The sequence below is a fragment of the Podarcis cretensis genome (assembly GCF_951804945.1).
Source record: "Podarcis cretensis genome assembly, chromosome: 2".
NCBI classification, from domain to species: domain Eukaryota; kingdom Metazoa; phylum Chordata; class Lepidosauria; order Squamata; family Lacertidae; genus Podarcis; species Podarcis cretensis.
The window spans coordinates 36437034-36463108 of NC_137171.1; the positions used below are offsets into that span (position 1 = coordinate 36437034).

At 42.9% G+C, this 26075-nt stretch overlaps 1 protein-coding gene across 3 annotated transcripts in view; it reads right to left on the reverse strand.

Moving 5' to 3' along the window:
- CYGB (cytoglobin) overlaps positions 1–26075 on the reverse strand; it is a 53634-nt gene that overhangs the window by 25802 nt on the left and 1757 nt on the right. For 2 of the 3 annotated variants that reach the window (XM_079966281.1, XM_079966280.1), the window contains exons 2-3: positions 3582–3813; positions 1053–1216 (exon numbers count right to left, since the gene is read on the reverse strand). In XM_079966281.1, coding sequence (XP_079822407.1) covers positions 1053–1216; positions 3582–3813 — 396 coding nt within the window. The remainder of the gene's footprint in view (positions 1–1052; positions 1217–3581; positions 3814–26075) is intronic. The other variant, XM_079966282.1, reaches the window with a different exon arrangement.

The following is a 26075-nucleotide window of genomic DNA, read 5'->3' on the forward strand; positions in this document are numbered from 1 at the left end:
TCATAATTAGAGACCAGAGACAGCACTTCCTTCTGGGTGGCCTGTGATCAGTGGAAGCCTCGCAAGATGTTATAGTGGTACCATGCCTGAGTTTTGGAAGCTCTGCAACTCTGTGGGATCAAACTGAAACCAAAGAGGGCCATAGCTCACTGCTGGGACATCTGCCTTGCATGCTAAATGTCCTAAGTTCAATTCCCAGCATCTCCACATAGGACTGGGAGAGATTCCACCTGAAATCCTATAGAGCTGCTGTCGCTGAGTGCAGACAATACTGTGGTAGATGGACGATGGTCTGACTCAGTTTGAGGCAGCTTCCTATTGTGGCAGCTTCCAAGAGCTAGCCATGATGCTGATGAAGCAGACGGGAGCCCACAAATGTTTATGCTGCAATAAATCTGTCCTTAAGGTGCCACAAGATTCCTTCTTGTTTTATGGATTTGGACATCCTAGCAGCTTGCCATCAATAGCAAAATGGTGGGGTCTAAAAGCCACCGCTGCACTACAGCTTCCCAGTCTGTTGACGTGCGTTCCCAGGGCTATACTAAGTGCTGATTTCGTACAGCAGTGGAAAAGCCGAAGCTCAGAGAACATATGGAAAGAGTCCCTCATTAAAACGGTTCAAATATCAGAAGGGACAGTGAAGAAAACTGGCTAGCCTCCCTATGAGGACTGCCAAGGATGAAAGGTTAAGCATCATACTCCTCAGAGCATGTGCAGTTCACAGTCCTTGGGAGTGCATCAAAGCACTTCTGAATTCTTTAGATAACTGCATGCCTTATGGGTAGTCAGTACCAGATTACATTCAATCTTCTGCAATTAGGTTGCTCACAGGCGAGTTAGACCACATTGTGAAATCATCTCTGAACTACAAAGTGTTTTCCCAACTTTACCCTCTTCCCCTTATTGCTGTGGCAGAATCCTCATTGTTAAGACTACTGAGCCTAGGCTTACAAGTCTACTGGGAGCGCAGAGAGGGGTGGCATGTAGTGAGAGCGCAAAGCCTCAGAGGAAACCCCCAGCCCTCCCCAGCCCTGTTTCCCTGGTCTGCTCACATGGTGGAGTTTGGATACTGCACCCAGCCCACCTCCTTGTACGCGGCAGTCACGTGAGTGCAGATGAGGCTCTTCATCTTGGCCCAGGCTCTCTGGACCTCTGGGGAGGTGAATTCATTGGCGTAGTCTTCGGCAAGCACTTCCAGTATGACGCCAATGAGAATCTGGGAGGAGAAGAAGTGGCAGTAATAGGTTAAGAAAGAGGCCCCCATATTTCCCCCTAACAAGAAACTTGTATCTATCTTTGTTGTGTCTCCCTGCCAGCGCAATTCCAATTTCTTCATTGGGATCTATGCTGTCCTTCCATATGCTGCTGACCAGGGCATCTTACCACATTTTAATTTCTTGTTTGCATCTTATTTGTTTTGCTGATAATGTGTTTATTTATTAATTGCCTTCCGCACGCACATTGCAAAGCGATGTACAAAATATAATAAAATGAGCAAATAGATTGTTCTGGCTCACTTCCATTCTGCCTCTCAAATACCTCCCACCATGATACCTCAAGTGAATTCATCTTAATCTATGTATACATCCATGTATACAAAGTGGAAGGAACCACCTCTGTAGAGGAAAGCAGGACAGTTCAAAACTAGCACAACTGGCATGAAAATAAGAATTTAGTGTCCAAAGTCCATGCGAACATTTAAAAAGGAAATAGCTCCTGAGCGTTAGTGGAGAGAAACCTTAATCAAATGCTGATGACCACAGAACATAATTATAAATTTCTTCCATGATTGGAACTAGAATGGAATTTTGGAACCCCAAAAGAGTTAGATCAACAAACTGGGACTATCCCAAATTCCTATGCTTCTGAGAACCCACAACAGACTGTATCAGTGACTTTGTCTCAGTTGTTTTTTATTTGTATCTTCAGATGCAGTGTTGCACTATCTGAGTCCATTTTTATGTTTCTTCTACAAGTGTTTTTCTTCAGTTTTTATGTTTATATTTAATTATTGGATTTGTTACATTTTTCTATACGTATACCTTATTGAGACATGCTCTTTGCAATACAAGTATTTCTATAAATACATTTCCCCTGCCTATTTGCCAGAATTTTATATAGGCCACATCTGCACAAAAGTTTAATGTGCATTCAGAGCTCACTTGTGCCTGTATGCTTTTTCCTGGAGTTCACATGATATCCTCCTCATCCACATGCCCGCACACTTTTTTTTTTTTTTGGCATTGAATTAGCATTTCCCAATCGCTGATAATACGACAAGGGAAATAAAGTCTTGCAGAATTTCACACTTTGCCCAATGGTGGACATAAACAAGCACATTGTGGCTTCAGATGAACTCATGAAGGGATGGAATGTCCTGGCTGTCGACATAAGAACATAAGAAAGCCTGCGGGGTCAGGCCAATGGTTCACCGGGTCAGGCATCCTGTTCTCACCAAAGCCAGCCAGATACCTGTCGGAAACCCACAAGCAAGTTCCGAGCATAAAAGCACGCTCCCCACCTATGGTCTCCAGCAGCTGGCATTCAAAAGCATTACAGTGGTGCCCCGCAAGATGAATGCCTCGCAAGACAGAAAACCCGCTAGACGAAAGGGTTTTCCGTTTTGGAGGTGCTTCGCAAAACGAATTTCCCTATGGGCTTGCTTTGCAAGACGAAAATGTCTTGCGAGTTCCTGCGGGGTTTTTTCCTCCCCCCCCCCTTTTCTAAGCCGCTAAGCCGCTTATCAGCTGATCCGCTAAGCCGCTAAGCCGCTAAAAGCCGCTAAGCCGCTAATAGCGCTAAGCCGTCAATGTGCTTGCTTCGCAAGACGAAAAAACCGCTAGACGAAGAGAATCGCGGAACGGATTCTTTTCGTCTTGTGAGGCACCACTGTATTCCTCTAGCTGTGGAAGCAGAGCAGAGCCAATGTGGCTAGTAGCCACTGATGACCTTCTCCTTCAATAATAATAATAATAATAATAATAATAATAATAATAATAATAAATTTTATTTATAACCGCCCCCCCCGGCCAAAAGGCAGCTAACACCAGTAAAATTACAATGGAAACATAATGGGGGGGACGGACAAACAAAAAAAACCCAATTTAAAATACCGACCGGTTAAAATACAATTTAAAAAGCAGCCTCATTTTAAAAGTAACCCATAAATCAAAACTGTAAGGGGAGGGAAGACATAAGGGTCTCAACATCTTTTTTTAAAGCCATCATGGCCTCCTGTGGGAGTGGGAATCATCGTTTAAGTATGCACTTTATTTTTCAATTTTTATTTATCAGTTTTGTGCAAATTTGATCCTTTGCAAACAGATGTATTTAATTTAAAAACAAAAAAGGTGTGTGTGTGTGGGGGGGGATCACTAGCTAGCCAGAATCATAGCCGTCAACTTTCCCCCCTTTTTAAGGGAAATTCCCTTATTCCGAATAGGATTCCTCACAAGAAAAGGGAAAAGTTGACAGCTATGGCCAGAATGTGCAACCGGCACAGAATCGCTGCTTTTTATCTGCCCTATTTGAAGTATTTCCCTGTTATCCATGAATGAACAAAGACTTGGGTTTCTCTTTACCTTAAAGTAGAATGGTTCGACTTTGTGCTTGACAGCATGCGCCTTGCCCACCAAGGCTAGAACGGAGGAGACCTTTTCTGAGTCGTAGATGTTCTCCACCACACTATTAATAGCCCCCATGACCCGCATGCCGTGTTTACGCAGCTGCGGACTCCTCTCCATCTCTAGTGGGTCCTCCATGTGCTTGAATTGGCTGAAGTACTGCTTGGCAGATGGGAAGTTGACAAAAAACCTGCACAGCACAGTTAAGAAGAGAAAGTAAATGGGAAAGCTAAGTCAACCTAAGAGATATATGTTGAGTGTAATTCGCCCCCGTCTGCACTATATGCTTAAAGCAGTATCATATCCGTTTAAACAGTCATGGCTTCCCCTCAAAGAATCCTAGGAACTGTTGTCTATTAATGGGACTACCTGCATACCAGGGCAGTGCACCGTATTTTTCGCTCTTTAGGACGCACCCAACCATATGACGCACCTAGTTTTAGAGGGGGAGAACAAGAAAAAAAATATCTCTCCCTCTCTGCGCAGCGCCCCTTCAGCGAAGCGGCAGGAGAAATGGAGCCCCTTCCATTTCTCCTCCTGCTTTGCTGAAGGGGCGCTGTGCAGAGAGGGAAAGCTGCACAGCGGTTCTCCAGCGAAGCGAAGCCAGGAGAGCAAGAGGGATCAGTGAAAACCAACCCCCTTGCTCTCCTAGCTTCAGGGATAGCTGCCCGGAGTCTCCAGAGCACAGTGTTGGTTTCGCTGAAGCCATGGAGCCTGCATTCGCTCCATAAGACGCACACACATTTCCCCTTAATTTTGGGAGGGGGAAAAGTGTGTCTTTTAGAGCGAAAAATACGGTATTTCAAAAACACATATAGCAGAAATTTCAATGCATATCACTTATTTCATTACCTTTTAGAACAAAGAAAAAGAGAACAAAAAAGAGGAAAACATATACTAAGAATCCACAAGTACATGGGCTTATAACATCAAAATAAACATAAACATTTAGCTCAATTTATCTCTCTCTTTGTGTATGTCTGTCTACTCCAAAGAGAGACTTAAAATATAATTGACATAACCAAGGGAGGCAGTTATGAGTAATTCTATATAAAAGTACTTCTTTGTACTTTTAAGTGATATGTGTCCCCCCCCCCCCGATACCGCTATAAATAAAAGCTTTTTATACTGTTCATCTAGAGTCAGATTATGTGCATCCTTCCAATTCTGGGTAATAACCAAGCATGCAGCAACAAACATGAAAAGAACTAGACCCTTTGGGCATAAATTACATGTTTGGTTAGAAGTTATTGAACAGAAACACATCCCAGGTTCATAAGGGACACCAAGGCCCCCAAATAATATTCATTTCTCATAAAACCCATTTCTAGTATTTTGCCATCAGGGGTAAAACCACCATAGGTGCAGAACTCTGTAGAAATATAATCTGATTTTGAGGCCAGTAGGAGTCAGGTGAAAAGAGAAATCAATAGGTGTTTTTAGAGACTCCTAAGAGTCACCTAGGGGACACGGGTGGTGCTGAGGTCTAAACCACAGAGCCTAGGGCTTGCCGATCAGAAGGTCGGGGGTTTGAATCCCAGTGACGGGGTGAGCTCCCGTTGCTCTGTCCCTGCTTCTGATAACCTAGCAGTTCGAAAGCACGTCCAAGTGCAAGTAGATAAATAGGTACCGCTCCAGTGGGAAGGTAAACGGCATTTCTGTGCACTGCTCTGGTTTGCCAGAAGCAGCTTAGTCATGCTGTCCACATGACCCGGAAGCTATACGCCGGCTCCCTCGGCTAGTAAAGCGAGATGAATTCCGCAACCCCAGAGTCATCCGCGACTGGACCTAACAGTCAGGCGTCCCTTTACCTTTAAGAGTCACCTAACTCAGAGACTAACTCAGTCACAAGTGTGTGTTCATGTGTGCATAATTATTTCTACTGCCATTACATGAGATAAATAGTTATAACAAACAAATTAGCATTATGACCCTTGTCCCATCCTTCTTCCAGAGGGTCCAAAGTCTTATTTATTTATTATATGACTCTGGGCTTTCTGGAAATGGCATCCGACTCTCTATAGCTGCCTTACATATCACTATTTGGGTATATTTTTAGTGTGTTTTATCAAGCACTTCTTGCACATAGCAGAGTTATAGTCGCTGTAAGTCTGAAGGCAAAATTGCCCAGAATCCAGCATGAAAGAAGCACAGCTCAGTAGCTATTTAATCACATATTGGCAACTTTGGTTTGCACATTGAAAGTTGATTGGGAGGTTTTGTGCAACAAACCTGCTTCACCGAAAGACTGGACTTGTTGCGATAAGGGAATTGATGGGGAAATGCGTTTGAAAGTGTGGGAGAGCACTGGCTTTGATGCAAAGTCCTCCCCACACAAACAAATCAAGAGGGAAACTCAATAAGCAGGTCACAGTGAAGTGCCTATCGCCTAACCATCTAATCACAATCAATGCTGAATAAACAGGTCTCCTCTGGAGGAGCCCTGTGTGTTGCATAGGTAGGCAACCCAGGAAATGTTAACCACTTGTCCTCTGAAACCTTCACTGTTTGCACATCAAACACCTGCCTCAGCTCATTTCAGCCTGGCACAGACTGAAACAGATGTCTACACAGGCCACGCATCTCCCTTCCAATGTCACCTCAGCTCTCTGAGATCCTGGCTCACTGCTCCAGCCCCCTTGTACACACACAACACTACCGAGAAGCAGACTCATTCCCCCTTTTCTTCTGCTTTTCCCACTTGGCTGAATCTCACGCAGGAGGTTGCCAGGAAAACCGTGTGAAGCCGCGAATGGAATAACCATCGTCCTTGCTGCCTTCCCTAGACATCTGGGATTTATCAGCCAGCCTAAAATAGGTTTTGATGTGTGAAGAGTGTGTGGCAACAAAAAAAAAAAGAAAGAAAAAGTCTAGAGGGGGGTGGGGAGGAGGAAGTCATTTGTAAGATGAAACAGAAAGGGAACCACTTCTTTTCCGTCTTCTTTTCCCTCTTGTGTTCTCTTTAGCCTTTCTCAAATTAAATCCAAATGCCAAGTCTACCAAGTTTGCTTTTGGCAGGGAAATGGGCGCATGCGTTAAGGGTCTGTTTACTCTTGGGCTGCTTTTAAACTCCCAGGTGCTTCTACGTGGGGGCAAAGTGCTCAGTACAAGCCTGCCCAGTAAACAGCCTGGGAGACTTTGGTCAACAGGCGGTCTAGAAAAAAAATACCAATTAATCATATCCTGCAAGCAAGGACTCCAGTTCGACAGCCTACCTCAGTTCCCTCAGGGAGCTAGACAACCCTGATTCGGAACCCTCAGAGTTGGCCATTATTCAGGGGAAACAGGTAACCAAGCAATACAGGCAGACTCCTTCACAAAATGAATGCCTAATTTATACCTTTCTGAGAACCAAAAGGGCATTAAAAGCATGAGCAATGGGCGGGAAGGAGAAGGGGCCACTAGGGGCGCATCGGAAGATGGCTGACAATAGCATCTCTCTGACCTGCACAGGGTAATTAGGAGGCTGTGATGGGAGTAAATAGCCTCACTACCCCCCCAAGTTTGGGGGGGGGGCTGCCCTTGCCTGCTGTGCCCTATACCACCCCCAAATTTGTGGGGGTGGGGGCACTAGGCAGAATGCCCTTGTGCGGATTTCGGCGCTCCTGGACGCTGTCTCTGATCCGCGCCTCTAGCTGCAATAACTTCAAAAGAAACAATTAGGAGGAAGCGAATGCACATATTTCAAGGAAGGAGGGGGAGGGGAAAAAACTTTCCTTTCTTTTCTCTATGTGATTAACCAAGAATCCCTCCCCCCACAAGTCACAAGTCAGAAATGCAGTTTTAAGGACTTAAGCTGTGGATTTATGATTGTGTGGAGATAACTGTGTGGAGATAACCAAAGCATGTTTTAAGAAGAGTGTGGAAAGTATAAGAGCTTCGGAATGACGCAGTAAAAAATACCGTCGCCATGTTGGCAAGTTCTGTCGGAGGACTTAAGTCTGGGAGGAGGAATAGAGCTGTTTTTATATTGTGGGTGAGACTCCTCAGAGGGACTTAAGAGCGACAGATCTGCGAGATGGAAACAGTGATGTTATTTATGAAAGCGATGATATATGGAAACCATCTTGATATGAGGATTGGACGAACGGAAAAATTCACACAGGATTATAACTGGTGTTTATCAGCTTAAGGAGATTATCAGAAGAGATCATAAATAAAAAAATAAAAAATATACAAACAAGATGAGATGTGGAAACAGCAAGATAAGACTGGATAGAATTATGAACATTATTTGGACTGATTTGGACATTAACACAGTAGCAAGAAGATGGTCGGAATCCCCCTTCGGAACTTGAAATATGGGTCCCCTCAACAAAAATTTAAAATTCGGCTTTGTAATTTGGAATTTATGTGATGTGATTTGATTTAATTTGATTGGTCGGTTAATAAAAATTATTTTTTTTAAAAAAAAGAGCAATGGGCGGGAAGATGCCTTTCTTCACTATTGAGGATGGGCATAAACAATTCTGGATTGAGGAAAAACTGCATCTTTGTGCTACAAATGGGTCACTGTGTATGTAGTTTATGAGAGATCGTGGGTGGATGCGTTCTAAATGTCTACAAGTGAGACTTGGAACAAAATGCTGCAGTACAGGAGATGCTGACCACTCCATTCCTGCTCTCTCCTTGCTCCCAGTTTCCCATTTCCCCCCCAAAATAGCTAGCCAGCATTCTGTGTCTAGTGAGCATACATGGTCCCCATTGAGCTGCTTTGAGGGTTCCATCCTTATGAGTTATGTGAACTTCGTAGCACTCCCAATACCCCTCCTCCCCTTGTGCTGGGGTTATTTTGGATACATAAGCACTCCTGGCCTGAATGCTGGAAATTGAAGGAATGATCTGACCCCTTCAGAATCCTTGCTGTACAGGCATACTTTGCAATAACAACAACAACAACAACAACAACAACAACGGCTTTTCATTCAATTGGGATTATTTAATACATTGCCATGACATTCAGGGCTCATCCACACTTTTGCTTATCTCTGGCATGGGTAAGAGAGGTTTTTCATCATCATCATCATCATCATCATCATCATCATCTTCACCATCATTTATTTATACCCTGCCCATCTGGCTGGGTTTCCCCAGCCACTCTGGGTGGCTTTCAGCAGAACATTAAAAACAGAATAAAACTTCAAACATTAAAAACTTCCCTAAACAGGGCTGCCTTCAGATGTCTTCTAAAAGTCAGATAGTTGTTTATTTCCTTGACATCTGATGGGAGGGTGTTCCACAGGGCGGGTGCCACCACCGAGAAGGCCCTCTGCCTGGTTCCTTGTAACTTGGCTTCTTGCAGTAAGGGAACCGCCAGAAGGCCCTCAGAACTGGACCTCAGTGTGCAGGCTGAATGATGGGGATGGAGACGCTCCTTCAGGTATACTGGACCGAGGCCGTTTACGGCTTTAAAGGTCAGCACCAACACTTTGAATTGTGCTTGGAAACGTACTGGGAGCCAATGTAGGTCTTTCAGGACTGGTGTTATGTGGTCTTGGCGGCCACTCCCAGTCATCAGTCTAGCTGCCGCATTCTGATTTCGCTCTTCCTGAAGCCCAGATATATCTGCATCAGCATGCTGAATGATAGCCATGTTGATTTCAACTTGGGGTGGATAGGAGGCTTTTAAAAAAAGAATAATCTCATGGTGGGAGAAAACAGCCACGTGAAATCAAGCTTCAGGGGGAAAAATATTATTGTATATTGCTGCAAGCTTTTGCAAATCTAATATTTGCTATGGCATAACATGCACAGTTTAAACTGATAAAAAGCAGATGCTGGAATACTGATTCCACTGAATTCTTTCTCTGATTAATTCCATTCTAAGCCTCCTCTTTTGTGTTTCAGGACATACATCTGGACAAACATGGACAATATGTCCTTTAAGACTATTCTGACTTCCTCTGGGCCCTTTCCTCTCTAAGCATTTTGGGAACGTGATTTTTAGGCCCAGTCCATTGAGAAACTCTTTGACCAAGGCACTTTGAAATGAATGGGGTTTTAAGAAAAACTTTGCTGTTGCACAACAAGAGTGTGTGTGTGAGGGGAATTTGCTCAGGAGATGTAGATTTGTGGACTGTGCTCCTAATCAACAGCAGAAGTTGGGAAATAATCTCATTAAGGTGCAAGATTGGCACAGGCATTGGGAATGTGTTACGGGGTTCTCTTTTTGAATCAGATATTTGTTCAATATGCTGGAGGAGTGAACTCATTATCTAATGTTTTGTCAGGAACTGTAGTTTGACATCACAATCATCTCTCCAGCATTATCCCAATGCTTCCAAGTTTACAAATGAGTGAACTATATTTGGCAATCTTGTTTCTTCTGTCAGTGCATCTGGAACCATTTAGGATGGATCCTAACAAGTGTGTAACCTGAGGAAAATTTAATCCATGAGGCTTTCAAAACAAAGGTCCATAAAACATTTTCAAAAGCTGGAGGCATTTTATGATTCTGACCGCTATGTGAAACTGGGCACTTGTTACAAAATAAAACATCTGAACATATTAGCTTTAATAGATAGATACAGTGCTTTTTTCTATTAAAAAAATATGTTTAGGAGTACTCTCATCTTCACTCAAGAAAATCACCATCTTATAGTTCAAATCGGGGGAAATAAATACAGTAAATGGACAAAAGCATCAAGATTCACAAAATGTTTAGGGGTATAAAAGCACTGGATGGATAGATAGAAGATGATGATAGATGATAGATAGATAGATAGATAGATAGATAGATAGATAGATAGATAGACAGATAGATAGATAACAAGTTTCTAGTCCATAAAGGACTGTGAAGATAACTTTGGCAATGCCTGGTGAAATCATAGAGCCTGGGATATATGTATGCACAGAGCTGGCTTTCTAGTGGTCAGGGGTAAGTCTTTCGTGATTTGCAAATTTCTTTGCTTCTTATCAAGGCTTTTTGAGACGTGTCCATGAATAAAATTTTGCAAAATAAAGAAATAGATGCACATTGGTTAATTAGATATCACAAAATTCAGCTCCCTTTTTGGCACAAAATCTGAGTAACGTTGGCACAGAACTGTTGCTTTGTTTATTGATTTATATTTAGCATCACAACCCTGCCTATATCAAGCTAACAGGACATGTGTGTCGTGAAAAACTTCTCAAGCTTCAGATACACTGCTGGGATAAGTCTCCAGGATACTACAATAGCTTTATTATTGGCAACTCTAAATCAAGGTAGTCAGAAAAAAGATCTAGAACTACTGGTAGATTTTCAGATGAATTCCAGCAGATTGCCAGGGATTTTTTCCCCACAATGAATTGACAGCTGCAACAAAATGACCCCCTCCAAACCCCCCCACAAAAAACCCTGTAATGATGTTAGTGTGCATTAAACTGCTTTTGTAAACCACCTTGTGAGGGCAACATGCCCCTTAAAGGAGGGCAAGTAATAGGTTCCATTAACTATTCTGGAGGATCCGATTTTGGAAAGCACAGCATAGATTTTCCAGGTTATAGTGAGAAAAGCCACTGACTTTTGGGAGTTGGTGCCAGTCTAAGCATCCATTTCTTACTTCTCCCATAGATGCCAAGTTAAGGTTTACCCTTGTCATTTGTTTGAGCCACATTTATCTGTTCTGTTGGGTAGCTATCCAAGTGCATTGGGTACTTAAAACTGAAAAAACAGCGATGAGATCCATCTAATCCATCCACCCACCCACCATCTTTCCTGGTATGAATGCAGAAGCTTGCTCTACCTCTTGCTGTGTGATATATGGAAGTGAAGTACCTAACTTGCCTTTTAATGTGGATTTTCTAGGGACCCGCTAGCCAGTCTGAACATACGACAAAGTGCAATGGATTCTCCCTTGCATCCCCATCCTTCCTCTGTCTATCCATCTCTTGTGCGGGCTCTCCTAAAGCCTGGCACCAAAGAAAAATGTGGACCGTCTAGCAACAGAAGGGCTGTTTCTGCCAGAATGCTAAGCCATTGCAGTTGACCTATTCTAGACAGATGCTCGTCCTTTTCATAACACTGTTATCGTGATTTCAGCAGCCTGGGCGGCTTTGATTTATCAAAGCCTTTCAGAGACGCTCGTCTCAAAGAGCAGAGGCCACCGCTGTACTCTGAAGTAATTACCAGCCTTACAGAATTTTGTCCTGTGTAGTCATTTCACCACCATAGGCAACACATCCCACTAGACAGCATAATAGCCCTCGAATTCACTCAGTGGCCGTTTCCAGAAGCCCAAACATCCCTTGATTCATAAATCTTTTTCACTTTGTGGCTCTGTAATCCCTGCATTCTGACTATCTGTTTAGTGTTCAGGGATGTGAATTGTGCCTGCAGTGCAAAAGACGTTACAGCAATTTCTGTAGCCTAAGCCAAAAATGATCTGATCTCATATTCAGAAATCCCCATCCCTGCTCCCCAAAGATTTTGCTGGAAGTCTGATTGCATTTTGCACATTCTCCCCTTTTCTGTCCAGTTTCTTTTGGGCAATATTTTTAAGTGCTGGTTCTCGCAACTTGGTACAACAACCCACCTGCAAAGACACAGAGCTGGAACAGATACTTCCTTTCGTGCTTCCCTTCTGGCCTCCAAGGTAACCCTAGAGAAATATGTGCTAGAGATTCCAAGACTCTCCACAGGAGTTACAGTTCCCAGAGCTCCTTAGATAAGACCCATGGGAGGAACTAAGCAGGTTTGAAATTTATTCACAATTACATATATAGTGCAGACGTTGGCTGAATCACAAGACAAGGAGACGGTAAAAAATTCAAGCAAACCCTTGAAACACGTTCTATGTGCGAGAGAGTTGCTCTCCTACAAAACAATGGCTGTTCATCAAGTTCACAAGTACCACAACTCTCTTCAGATTTCTACGACTTCTTTCTAAATCAGCCAGTTTCATGTCAGGTGTATGAAAGACAAATAAACCTTGCTAAAATACATAGATAGTGGGATGATAGTAAAATTAACTCTATTGTTTTGGGGTTTTGTTTTTTTAAAGTATGTCCTTGACTGTGCAGTACTTCTGTGTTTTCTTTCTTTCACTCTGCTAACTCATTCACCTCCAATTCCAATGTTTACTCCCTACCCTTCACAATACTTTGGACAGGTTTTTGGTGTTTTCTGTGTGTGGAGGGGGGGAAAGCTTATCTGTTTAAATGTATAAACATTTTCTTTTTTAAAAAAACAACAACCCTGCCAATCATTTTCTTTATTTCTTTTCACTGGAGGCATGCTCCTGGCAGGCGATGAGTGGCTTTGGGACTGCCGCAAGGGCCAACCAATCAGTGCTTTGCACAGCCAGATGAGCAGGGGCGGGGTGAGAAGGTGGCATTGTCATACCAGCCAATCAGCACTCTCTGCCAATGACTTCTGCGGGAAACAGGAAGAACTGTAGATGTTTTCAGTTCTAGGGAAAAGGAGCAAGTACAGACCCACTGCAGGCTCACCACTCAACCTATTCTTTTTTGTAATTTCTTCCCATATGCCTGATAAAAACAGATGACATGAGATCAACTTTGGCCTGTGAAAACCTGATCTACAGCTGATTTTAGCCTTGTGAGAATTAGATTGGATCTGGTGTCATGCTCATGACTGAATATAGTATCTTTAAAATATTCATTGCTTCCTTAGTGGTTTTCCTTCCTTTTCTGGAATGGTTTTGTAAAGTTAAGGGAAAGATTAACCTCCTAATACACACTAAATTAAGTCAAAATTAATATAGGTTTGTCATGTTCCACTGTTACGAAAACTGCCTGGTATTTAAACACAAACTCCACAAAGATTATATAATCTAAAAAATACTGGGTGCTTAACACTTAAAATACACACCAACTATATTCATCCGTTATCCATGTAAGGTTTCTCAGTCCTGTTTTGCATTTGCTTTTGCAAAATTAAATTTAAGATATTGAAATCCAAGTTTGCTTGCTATATTGGCCGGGCAATTATTGTTTGGCATTCCAGAATTATATGACACACTGCACTGTGATTTAGAGAAATTAGAAGCCATCTCTGTTACGTTTGTAGAAGAATGGCTCCCATTCTTAACACGCCTTAGCTCTTAGAAAACATTTTGCCAACTGCCTCTAAGATTTACTTGCATACACTTGTATTAAGTATTAATGAAGTTTCTATTCTTAACAAAGAAGACTCATCTTCATGGTATGTTTTATATGTTATATTTCTGCTAACCAGTGCTGAATACAAGAATTTGGTAACTTTATAGATCTCATTTTTTTATTGTGTAACTGTTTTGCACATTTTTCTGCTTTTTCTTTTGTAACTTTATTATGAAACAACAACGCAAACCCCCAAATAAAGCAAAATTGAAATAAGAAAGAAAAAAACCCAGAAGCCATTCTAGAGCCCAAATAAGCCAACAGTAAACTTTTTTGGTCAAAGTTCAGTCACATTAAGTTTCTGGTGCTTTGCTTACAGCAACAGTGAGATCCTTCTCAAGCATGGAGCCCTTCAGTCAGATTCCCAAGTACGAATCTGGCCTGTATTGTCAGGGGTTAAATTATAGTGAGATGAAATTAATGCAAAATGCAGAGGCTTTCAGTTTCCCCAAGAGAGGAGGTGTTATGCTTTCTCAGTGAAGGTTCTCCTACATAAAGCTACCAATTACATATTTCCTCATTGCTACATAGCAATGAAGTTTCAGGGTTTAGCGCTGCCTGGACAATCACAGCTTCTGAGTGAATGTGTGCACAAGTCAACCACTTGTGTGCAAGACTGTCATAGAGCACACACACACAAGTTGCGTATTAATTCCTAGGTAGAAGTGCCTTCCATGTAGGGGTGTCCTTAATGCTTAAAGCAACAGTTATTACTCCGTGATCAACGGCAAGTCACTGTCTTTCTCAGCTTAACCTACTTCTTATCCAAGGTTGAAGAGGTTTTAATGACGGGATAATGGATTGGATAATGGATTGGATAACTTCTCTCTCTGTCTCTCTGTCTCTGTCTCTGTCTCTCTCTCTCTCTCTCTCTCTCAGAGCTATTCATCATGAGCCTCTGAGGTGCCACAGTATTTGGGGCATCTGTGTTGCCGCAACTTGAATAAAATGGTCATCATTTGGCAATTCGACTCAATTCAATTGCTGTGAGGATGGATGAGATAGTGAGGTCCTAAAAAATGCTGTTTAAATATCCTAGAATACTGATAATATACACAAAGAACTTTGAGTATCCCACAAGCATTGATTACTGAGGTGATATAATACAATCGCACAACCTTGCTGGGAGTTTTTGCCCACAATGGAAAGATTTGTATCCCAACTTTGCCATTTTAGGTACTGCCTGTGATTTTAGTTCTAAGACTCCAACTCCTTAGGCAGCTCTCCCACCATTGAGCTCCTCTTACAGTCACAGACCACAAACTAGCATTGAAATCAATGGTCTTAAGTGCATCTAGCTCTGAGCTTGGATTGCTGCCAAAATGTTCTTCCTAATGTTTAATTTAAAACTACTACCCTCTAATTCAAACCTGCTGCCTGGAATATCTATTCCTTGTATGCGATGAACAGTTGTTCCCTCTCCACCTTCAGATTTTGAATGTTTTCTTAAGGCTGCAGTGTTCGGTTCATATGACGTTGCCTCTATGATAACGTCTGCATATGGTGTTCATCATTGTAAGTGTGTGATAAGCTCCCTAAATAATGAGCCCGGAGTGCTAGGCCCTTATTGGCTAAAGGAGTTTTAAGGTACAACTCAAGAAGGCATCCCTAGCTAATCAGGAGCGGCATGTAGCTAAGCAGATCAACCTACATGGTGATGCCACAAAGCCAATTCAGGGTGAGGGCATTGCTTCCTGCCCTCACTCTGAGTAGACCAATCCTTTTTACTTCTGTAAAATAAAAAAGTCCCAATTTTTGGTTCATTCCTAATTGTAGTAGCCACCTGTCATGTATGCTTTAGATAAGATATCTGCATTGAAGGGTGTTGAACTATAATAATAGTATAACAATAAGTTATTATTTGTACCCAGCCCATCTGGCTGGGTTTCCCCAGCCACATTGGGCGGCTTCCAACAAAAGATTTAAAAATACATTAAAATGTCAGACATTAAAAACTTCCCTAAACAGGACTGCTTTCAGATGACCCTTGGGGTCCCTTCCAACTTGACAATTCTATTATTCTATTTAAGAGGGCACATCTGAGCCAGGATGGTACAGCAGATAGGATGTTGGACTGAAGAGTGGGGAGAACTGGGTTCAAATTTCCATTTAACCACAGGAACGTAGGAATGTGCCTTACAGCAGGTCAGACTATTGGCCCATCTAGCTCAGAACTGTCTGCATTGATTGATACCAGGGGTCTTTCTCAGCCTTACCTGGAGCTTGAACCCAGGACATTTTCCATTTAAAGGAGATCCTCTGCCACTGACCTACAGCTTTTAGGTAGCCATGAAGCATACTAGACAATAATACACAGGTCATATTCTTCAGCTGCTGATTCTATTTCCCAGGGACAGTCCCTATTTTCTGGAACCTGACCCTGGATTAACCATTGCCAATATTATGTCCTTATATCCCTTTTGCCATGCGGAGAAATGCTCCTAAAACCTTGTCACTATCTGGATAATCGTGGTTCCTTACGGATACCTTGAAACTTCTGTTCCTTTAATAACTTTGGGTATGGGTTTGTTGCTGCTGCTTTTGGGGAATATATCATAAGCCACTAGCCTTTAGAGCAGCCTTTCTCAACCTGTGGGTCCCCGGATGTTGTTGAACTACAACTCCCATCACCCCTAGCTAGCAAGGCCAGAGCTCAGGGATGATGGGAGTTGTAGTCCAACAACTTCTGGGGACCCACAGGTTGAGAACCGCTGCTTTAGAGGCTAGGAAAATGAGATATAAGTCAGGGAGCTATAGCTCAACAAGATTTGGACAGACCTTGAGTAACTCTGTGGCTGATAAGGGCCTTAGCACAGCACCATGCTGCTTCTCTTGTGATCACTTATGGCCTGCTCAAATGCAGATGCTACAGCGAGTGACATGGACCACGAATTCTCCCAAAATCTGTACATCAGTGGAGCTGTTGAATTATTTACTGGTGAGAGAGGCAAGCTGCAAAAGCCAGCCGAATACAATTCTGAGTACTGCTTTTCTTCTCGACGTGCCTTCACAACAGCCTCTCCACATGACCTAGTTCTCCAGGAGGGAAGCAATGATCAATTATCCAGCTGCAAAATGTGCAGGCATGAGACAAGTGAGGGAGCCAGCTGGGTGAGAGAGCTGCTATCACACAGGTACTATTAGTTTCAAACCACATGCATCCTGCTTTGAGGGCACACATGCATTGACCAGAGTAGCTCCAAAGTGAAGGGGAAAGGGGAGGGGAGGTTAGGAAGGGATCTGGGGGAAGTGTTCCCTAATTAGGATTTATTTGTGCTCTTTCCTTTCCCTCCCTCTCCCACTCTCCTCCACCTCAGTCTCCTTCATTGGCCTCTTCCTGTCATACAGTGACTTATTAGGACTGCATGGGTGTGTGAAAGTACCCTTTACAAAACCCCTCCAGCATCTTGGAGGAAAACAAACAGGATCTTAAAAAAATAAATAGGTGATAAATGATGTACACAAGACCAAAGCAGAAAAGAAAATGAGAGGAGCCAGAGGCAGGTTTATAGTCCAATGGACTGGTTTCAAAAATTGCCATTTCAGGGGAACAAGGCGAGCATCCAAGAAGTTGGCTGAGCAGGACATCCCTTTCCAGAAGCTAAGCTGATTCTTCCTCAGCAGGGCTTCTTCTTCCATTTATTGAATCCTTCTGGCTTTAATAATGCTTTCTAACAATTATCTGGGACGCAAGGTTGGGCAACAGATCTATCTACTGTATACCTGAATCCTCTGTTTAAACAATGTTGCTATCTTGGCTCCTCTCCAGTCTGTGAAACATGGCTACATTTGACATATGCATGAAGCGTCGCTGGGGCTGGATCTAGACACATCAAAAAAAAAAAAAAAAAAAAAAAATTCGGGAAAACGCATTGTAAACCTCTTAACGGGAAATCACATTGGTGGAAAACAGAACTCTACAGCGCCATCTGGTGTCACAGTGTTATAACATATTTAAAATGCTTTTCCTTTACTAAGGTAGCCGAGTCCCAGGTCTCCTTTGGGAGATGATGGTGCAGTTTAGTTGCAGAGAATGCACAGGATTGCCATGGTGAGGGCAAGCAGAGCAGTTGCCCTCTGTTTCCCATTTATGCCACAGTACCAATTCCGTTTCTAGTTGATATAAAATAATTCCAACCAATGTCCTTATAAAAGAATATATCACGCAGCTCTTTTTTGATTTAAAATTACATCTGTAAAAAGCAGGAGTTTGGGATGTTACTGAAAGTATTCCAATTAATTCAAGAACATCAAGAGTCAAGACGCATTCAGTGAGCTCATTCACAGAATCACAGAATTGTAGAGGTGGAAAGGGCCCTAAGGGTCATCTAGTCCAACCCCTGGCAATGCATAAACCTGCCATGAACAATTGCTCCCACTTCACTCTACTGTGCTCCCCCTGGCTCATGCTGTGGGGAAACAAGCCATGATCCCTGGCTTGGCTTTATGTCTGAACTAGGGGTTGTGATTTGTTTTGCTCCAAACAACCTTCAATCTGCAGCCAAGGTTTGTTGAGAGATAACAATAAGTGAGGGATCATGCTTAATTCCTTCCCAGAGCAAGTGGGGAGGGGAAATGATCCAGCTTGGTGTGCGGATGATAAAATAGTAACTATGGTTTACTGTGATGTGCTAACTAGGCCAGTGACTATAGGTATAATACCCTAGTCCAGTCCTTTCATAGCGTGAGTGATGGGTGGGAGGATTTCAAGGCAGTACGAAAAGCAGGAATGTCAAGTAAAGAAAGTTTGGAAAGAGAAAGGCTGAGAGAGAAAAAGAAGACATTTTCTCAGTTGCATGGATGCCTGCAAGACATTTTCTGGAGGTGGGCAAAAGTGGAACACTGAAAGCAGCTTCAACAAACAATGAGAAGAATAGTGCCTGTTCTATAACTGCTACAAACTTACAACAGTGGTACCTTGGTTCTCGAACGGCTTAGTTGCCGAACAAATTGGCTCCCGAACGCCGCAAACCCGAAAGTAAGTGTTCTGGTTTGCAAACATTTTTTGGAAGCCGAATATCTGAAGTGGCTTCCGCTTGGGTGCAGGAAGCTGCTGCAGCCAATCGGAAGCCGCACCTTGGTCTTCGAACAGTTTCAGGAGTCAAACGGACTCCTGGAACGGATTAAGTTTGAGAACCAAGGTACCACTGTATGTGGATGCCCACGCTCAGTCCTTTGTGTTCTTAGGATTTTTATCAGTGTTAACATGTTATAGGAAGCATTGGTTAATAAGACAACACCTGCTTATTGTCTGTTTCTTTTCCATTATTCTCTACAAGCTCTTTGATAAGAAGTGTCTTTGCTGCTTCCATGCGCAAGAAGTAGAATTACAAAGTGTGCGACCCTGTACTCTCTATAAAGCCAGTTCAGGGCCCTTAGCATTGTGGCATGAGCACTGCTCCACCAGCAGAGATGAAGGTATGCCAGCAGGACGACAGTTATTCTGCCGCAAATCCCCTGTGCTGGCATAGATGTTCTGCCGGCAATGTGCAGCTAGCAGAGTTGAAGGAAAGATGCATGCCGGGGGTGAGTGCAGGCACATCTCATCCAAAGCCTCTTCGTTTCCTTGATGTGCCCACAGAAAGTGCACAGCTCTACACCAGCCCTGGGTCTGACATATTTTGTTCCCTCTCATTGTCCGCACGAAGGAAGGAGAGGAAAACTGGCTCCAGCAACATCTCCCATCTTGCCAACAGTGAAACAGGAGGCCATCAATGCATGGTAGGATCACTTCACCCTACCTGTTTTCCCTTGCAAACAAACGGTTCTGTTTGGCAGCAAGCTTTTGTTAAATTTCATGGAAAGATATATTGGTTACATTGCCAGATGTATTCTTTTCAGTCTGTAGACTGAATGTCCTTGCTGCACCATTCACACATCAATTCCTGCCTTCATCTATTTTGAAGGTTGTTTTTGAAGGCCACTGTACTTTTCCAAGTTGTTTGTTCTGGCGTAATCCCTATCTAGCTTTACTTCAGAGCAACTAGTCTAAAGATATCAGCTTATGTTTTCATCCAAGTATTAGTTTATTAAGACCATTCAGACTGAAATACTGTTTAATAATGTTAATAGCATTGTGAAATTGAACATGGTGCCAGAACACAATTCATGTGTTAATATGTTTTACTGTACTATAATAATAATAATAATAATAATAATAATAATTAATATGTTCAGTTTATAACCCCGCCTTTCATCAGATTGATCTCAGAGCAGATTACAACATGAAACCATCAATAAAAATCCCAAATGCAACAATTAAAACCATCCAATTAAACCCCCCTCTCCCCTGCAAAAGTATGCAGCAGGGAATAAAATCTGGTACCTTAACTCAACACTCATGAAAAGCCTGGGCAAATAGGCGTGTTTTTAACTGGTGCTGATTTACTACCCAGGAAACATGTGAAAGGCAACGGGACTACTGCAGGTCTAAATGTTTTATAGATAGTAGCCATGCCCAGTGCCATAGTGTGGCATTTTTCTAACTGAAGTGGAGGCCCTGTTCCTGCAGCACCAACATTATAAAAAGCCTTGCTGCACCATTCACACATCAATTCCTGCCTTCATCTATTATCCAGTGTGCACACATACAGACATTCATGATGCCACCAGAAGCAGGTTTCTTCACCCTGCTACCTGGCAGGGCCAGCTCAGTGTATACCTTGAGATGTTTTTGACTGGAGGTGAGGGCTGCATTGGAATCCCTGCCTGCTCAGCCTTCTTCAGCTAGATGAAAAAGCCCTTCAGTATCAAACTACAGTGGTACCTCGGGTTACATACACTTCAGGTTACATACGCTTCAGGTTACAGACTCCGCTAACCCAGAAATAATACCTCGGGTTAAGAACTTTGCTTCAGGATGAGAACAGAAATCGCGTGGTGGCGGCGCGGCAGCAGCAGGAGGCCCTATTAGCTAAAGTGGTGCTTCAGGTTAAAAACAGTTTCAGGTTAAGAACGGACCTCCGGAATGAATTAAGTATGTAACCAGAGGTACCACTGTACAGCATTTGATCAGCAGAGGTAACGGTTTCTCCCCACCCCAAACCAACCAAAAGATGGATCTTTTGCAGTTGCCATTTGACAAATATTCAGGTATACCCTGATAATGTGCATGGCTCATCATATGTTCAGTCTGTGCTTCAGCCAGGGTTTGGAAGCCTTGAACTGTGAAGACACCTCAACACTTGGATAGTGGTCTGTTCTGGAGTCACAATGAATGCGTTCGCAAGATCAAGATGCACACACAGAGATTACCGAAGAAGCCGTTAAAATGGTTGGCCTTAGTTGTGGAACACACACAACTTCAGCTTTCTTAGCATTCTGTCACTTGGAATTAATGGGCCTCACTTTGTAACAATAACTATATTTGGAATTGGATTGTAGGTCTCTCAAACTTGAAAAATGTATCTGTTTTTAGCAGGATTTATTATATTTTTGAGCCATTTGTACTGTGATTTTCAGTGTCAAAGGTACAAGTCTCGCGAGGTAAGCTTGGCTGAGGAGTACTGGGTCAGCTCAAATGTTGTTGCTGAGCACCCAAACATCTCTCTGCTCTGTCACATTGCCGCATTTAGCACCTAGCCGTACATTGGGAAGCAGAAAATCCTTCTTTCCTGACTACTGGTTTCTAGTTAGGAACGGTTTCCCTGTTGACACAATGACCCAGAAATAACATTGCTGCTGTACGTAGGAGTTAGTCTTGTGAGAGGTAAAGGAGAAAATTATTTTTTAAAGCTCCTCTTCTATATCTGAGAAATCTAAACTAAGAGCAGATTATCCCCTGACGCAAATTTTTGTTCCTTCTCCTTTCCCCACTAAGTGATGTTTAGATCTGTTGAGCGATATCACAAACAGCAGTTGATGATCACTTAATCTTTCTTAAAACGCTGTCGTGTGGACCCCTGCTTGGAAATTTCAGCTTGAGCGCTGTAAGAAACAAGGTACACGACAATGCTTCTGTCTTCCAGCTCCATGGCTCATTCTTTTGTACCATTATTCCTTTTCTCCGACTTCCTCAGCTAAGTTGTAATAACATTTTGCAGCTGTTTTGTACAGGCACTCAACGAATCCACTGTCAATTCTCTACAGGTATCAACTGTTACCTTTACGTGCATTATGAATCTAATTGCCATTGGTTTGGTATAACAGCAGACCCAAAGAGGTAGGGACACTGCAGCAATCTGCCATATTCAATTTCTCATGCGGATATTGTTGTGCCACTGGTGTGGACACTAATCCTGGACCTTCCTGGTGTGGCATTTTATCTCCTTTACTTTCCTGGGGGGGGGATTATGCCTAAATAATTGGCATATGGATGCTCAATGGAGAGGGAAAACACAAGAGGCCGAATGAGCATCTGGGTACAGATATCCATCAACGCTGCATTCTGATACGCATTCCGATACACAAATAGCTCAACTTGTTACGTGTAACTATATGCAGCTAGAGCAGGATTGGGCCATATATGGGTTATGAATCACAAACAAGCAAAACAATGTTTTTTTTCCACATATGGCTCGTACTTTCCAGGATGAACCAGGTGCATGTGTTTGCATGTGTTTGCTTGCAGACCCACCTTTGATTTCCATATGCACTTATGATTTCTCATATGTGCTTATGATTCGAGGCAAAGCAGCAACATGGAATGGAGATTGCACAACCGGCACATGTATCTGCGCATCCACATGTGCCAGCTCACTCTATAAAGTGCCCTTGTTTGCATGACGGTTTTTTCAAAAGGAGGAAAAAGGGAAGGAGAAGTAAATCAGAAAAGCAAGAATATCTAAACAAAATAAAAAAAAAACCTTCCAAGTAGCACCTTAGAGACCAACTAAGAATATCTAAGATACTACCGGTACTTTCTTTAGGCAACTGAGAGCGTGAGGTCTTCAAGGTGCACACAAACGACCTCTCAAAATTCTCCATCCTTATTTGTGGAAAATGTTCAGGGAGAAATACTGGCTCAGATCTAGTATGGGGAGGAGAAAAAGAACAGAGGTTTCACACATTCCCTAGCATTCCCTCCACTGTTCCTTTTGAAAGAGCCTTTAAGGGGAGCTCAGTGTTTTTGCTCTCCACAGGGCAGCTGCGTTTACTCTTTCTCGCTGCTCCTTGCACATGGCAAGCGGGTAATCTGACATCTTCACTATGAGCATATGTTTCGGTTTTGCACTCCACCACAAACCACACTTCTCCTGGCCGGAGGGGATCTGTATTGCTTCCTTTGCCGTCTGTCACACATGGATCTGCATTTAATGTTGACCTGCCATATTGAAATATAAAGTTGACCTGCTGCTGCTGTAACTGACTTCAGGTCAGTGAAAACCAGCTGCCTGATAAGAATCCAGGAATCCAGAATCTAGGAATTTGGAAATGGAATACAGTTGCTAGCTTGCCCCAGCAGGATAGTGTTATGTATTTTATGGCCTATGGATCATAGCCCCAAATTGGTAGAGCATGAGACTCTTAATGTCAGGGTTGTGGGTTTGAGCCCCATATTGGGCAAAATATTCCGGCATTGCAGGGGGTTGGACTAGATGACCCTCGCAGTCCCTCCCAACTTTACAATTCAGTGATTCCATGCTTGAAAGATGGCTGTTATGCATACCCAGGAATCTGTGTAAATTAAAAAGCTGGCATGTCATTTTCTGCTACCAGTATGGGATATACTGGTATGTATGAATGGGCAAATATATCTTCCTGTAATCTGAGTGTGCTTGGTGTTTTCATAAGGCAGGAACCTGAGTCAGCAAGTCAGCAGCCCAGAACCTTGAACCCTGGACAACTGCACAGCAAGAGGGTTAAGAACGACACTGCTAGACACACACACACACACACACACACATTCCATTTTGTCGAGATGCAAGGCCACTGCTGGCCCTCCTCGATCCTGTTGCTGCTGCTGCACTGCACTGTGCTGTCTCTTCCTCCCACCTCAGGTGTACTTTTTACACTCCTGCGTCAGAACCTTGCCATGGGCTGCCCCATGTATGCCCACTATGGCATATATGGATGACCAACCCATTGCTTACTATGACAGCGATACACAAGAGGAAAAAGCTTGCAGTGCTCTGGATGCAAAAAGTGGAAAGGTTGTTAAAAAAGAGAGAGTAGGATTTGTTTTTCTCAGGAAGAGCTCTACCCGAGAGGTTATCAGAGGGAAATGATTTTAAATTATTGATTAATGATTATTATAGACAGATAAAAAAGGATCTGCTCTACCTGATTATTTTGCGGATAGGTTATAATAATATATAAGCGTCTTCGCAGAAATTGGTACTTGTACAGCTGGTGTGAAGGGAGATGGAAGATGAAATATTCTTGAAATATGATTGGGTTTAATTTTATTGAATGATGAAATGAAAGTTGGAAAAGCTAATGTGCTTGGAGCAGCAATGGACGGAGGGAAAAAGAAGGAACATTTGGGAGGGGGTGGGAAGTCAGCTTTTAAATTTGTATTAAATTTGTATTTGATGGCAATTTTTAATGGAAAATCAACAAAAAATAATTGGCAAAAAGTGAAGAAGGATGATGCCCAGTACTGGGAAAGATATACCCAAATGTTGTATGGCTGGGAGCTGTGCTTCAAAGCCAGCCTGGAGAATTTGCGGAATAGTTACAACCAGAGCAAAGGGTTCCACACTCTGCAGCACATGTACGGCTGAAGCGAGATGGGGGCAAAAGAGAGTTTTGACAGTGTGCCCATGACGGGGGGTGGGGGGTTTCATCAGCTCTGACAAGGACACCCTCACCTGGACGTCAGCTGATATGGAGGCCCAGATCACCAAGAGGTCCTTGGATACAGAGTTTGCCACTAACAAGTACAGGAAGGGCTACCTGGAGGAGACCTGCGTTGAGTGGCTGCAGAAATACTTGGACTATGGGAAGGAGGTTCTGCTCAGGACAGAGCCCTCAGTGGGGAAGGTGACACAGCAGGAACTTCCGGGTGGAAATCCCTCATCTACCAAACCCCTAAAGAGATCGACACCACCTGGAGGAAGGATGTGGAGGCCGTGGAGAACAGCCCTTTATCCAGGGACATTGCTCCCAATTCTGACCGGACCTACCATGCCTGGGTCAGCATTGACCCCCAGGTCAGAGACTGCCACATGGAGCTTGCTGGCCTGCCGAAGCCACTGGTCTTGGCCTGGGAGAAACCTGCCCATGTGGGGCTCACTGTGGGAACTACTTTGGGGGTCTCGGCTGCTGTCCTGGTGATCATCTTCATCACTGTCAGGAATCAGAAGGCATCAACAAGTAGCCAGGGACCCGAGAATTCCACCAGGGCATGGCGTCAAGTTGGTGTGTGAAGTGGGTCTGGAGGGTTTGCTGTAGGGGAGAAATTAGGCTTTCTTTCACCAGGGTGTTATATGTGTGACAGAGGCTACTACATAGGGTTGCTCTGTAAGAGAGCAAGTGATAGGAAAAAGCACGGTGGCAAATTTTCAAGGCTGTGAGGGTCTTTTAAAAACAAAACAAAAACAAAAATAGGGTAGTTTTTCTATTTTATGAAGCTGTAGATTTTGTAAATGTTAGCTATATTATTATTATTATTATTAGAATTTATATATCACCCTATACCCAGGGGTCTCAGGCCAGGTCACATAATAAAACCATCAGCATTTTATATAAGCATCAACAGTGCATTTAACTTAAGATATTTAGCAGGCAAAATTTTTATGTCATGGATATGAAGGGATATGCTTTGTTTCAAACAATGTAACTTGCATAATGTATTTATTTTTATGATAAGTAAGTAGAAAAAGGTAATTCTGTGTGAATTCAAGGGAGCCATTTCTGGATATATGGGTATTTTGCTTCAAAGAGAACTTGTGTAAAGGTTTGGGATGCAGTTCTGTTTTTATCCCACTTGGTCAATTGCAATGACACCGTTTATCTCTGTAAAAGATTGTAGACCTTGGAGGGTGTTTTTTTTAGCGAAGGACTATTCTAACATCATCTCCAGTTTTCTACAGAAAAACTCTGATAGGAAACTTTAAAGGAGGGGAAAGGTGAAAAGGAAACATCAGCACACATTTGAATAGATATGCGTAGCTGTCGGGCAAAGGTCTAAAATCTTCCTCATTCTTCATCAAGCTCAAGTCAATTAATTACAAGACTACTCCTTTAAGAAGTTCTGCAAACATTTCAAGCAGCTCAGAAGACAGTAGGGTTAGAGCGAATCAGTATGATAAATGGGTGGGTGAGTGACTATCTCTGGAGGCATGTTCACTTACCTACACGTGATATGGCAGATCTATGATTGGATCTCCCAATGTTTGCCTTTTTAAACTTAAAAGCAGCCATGAGAGGCCTTGAATTAGACTGGAACACAGTGTTGCAAGAGGG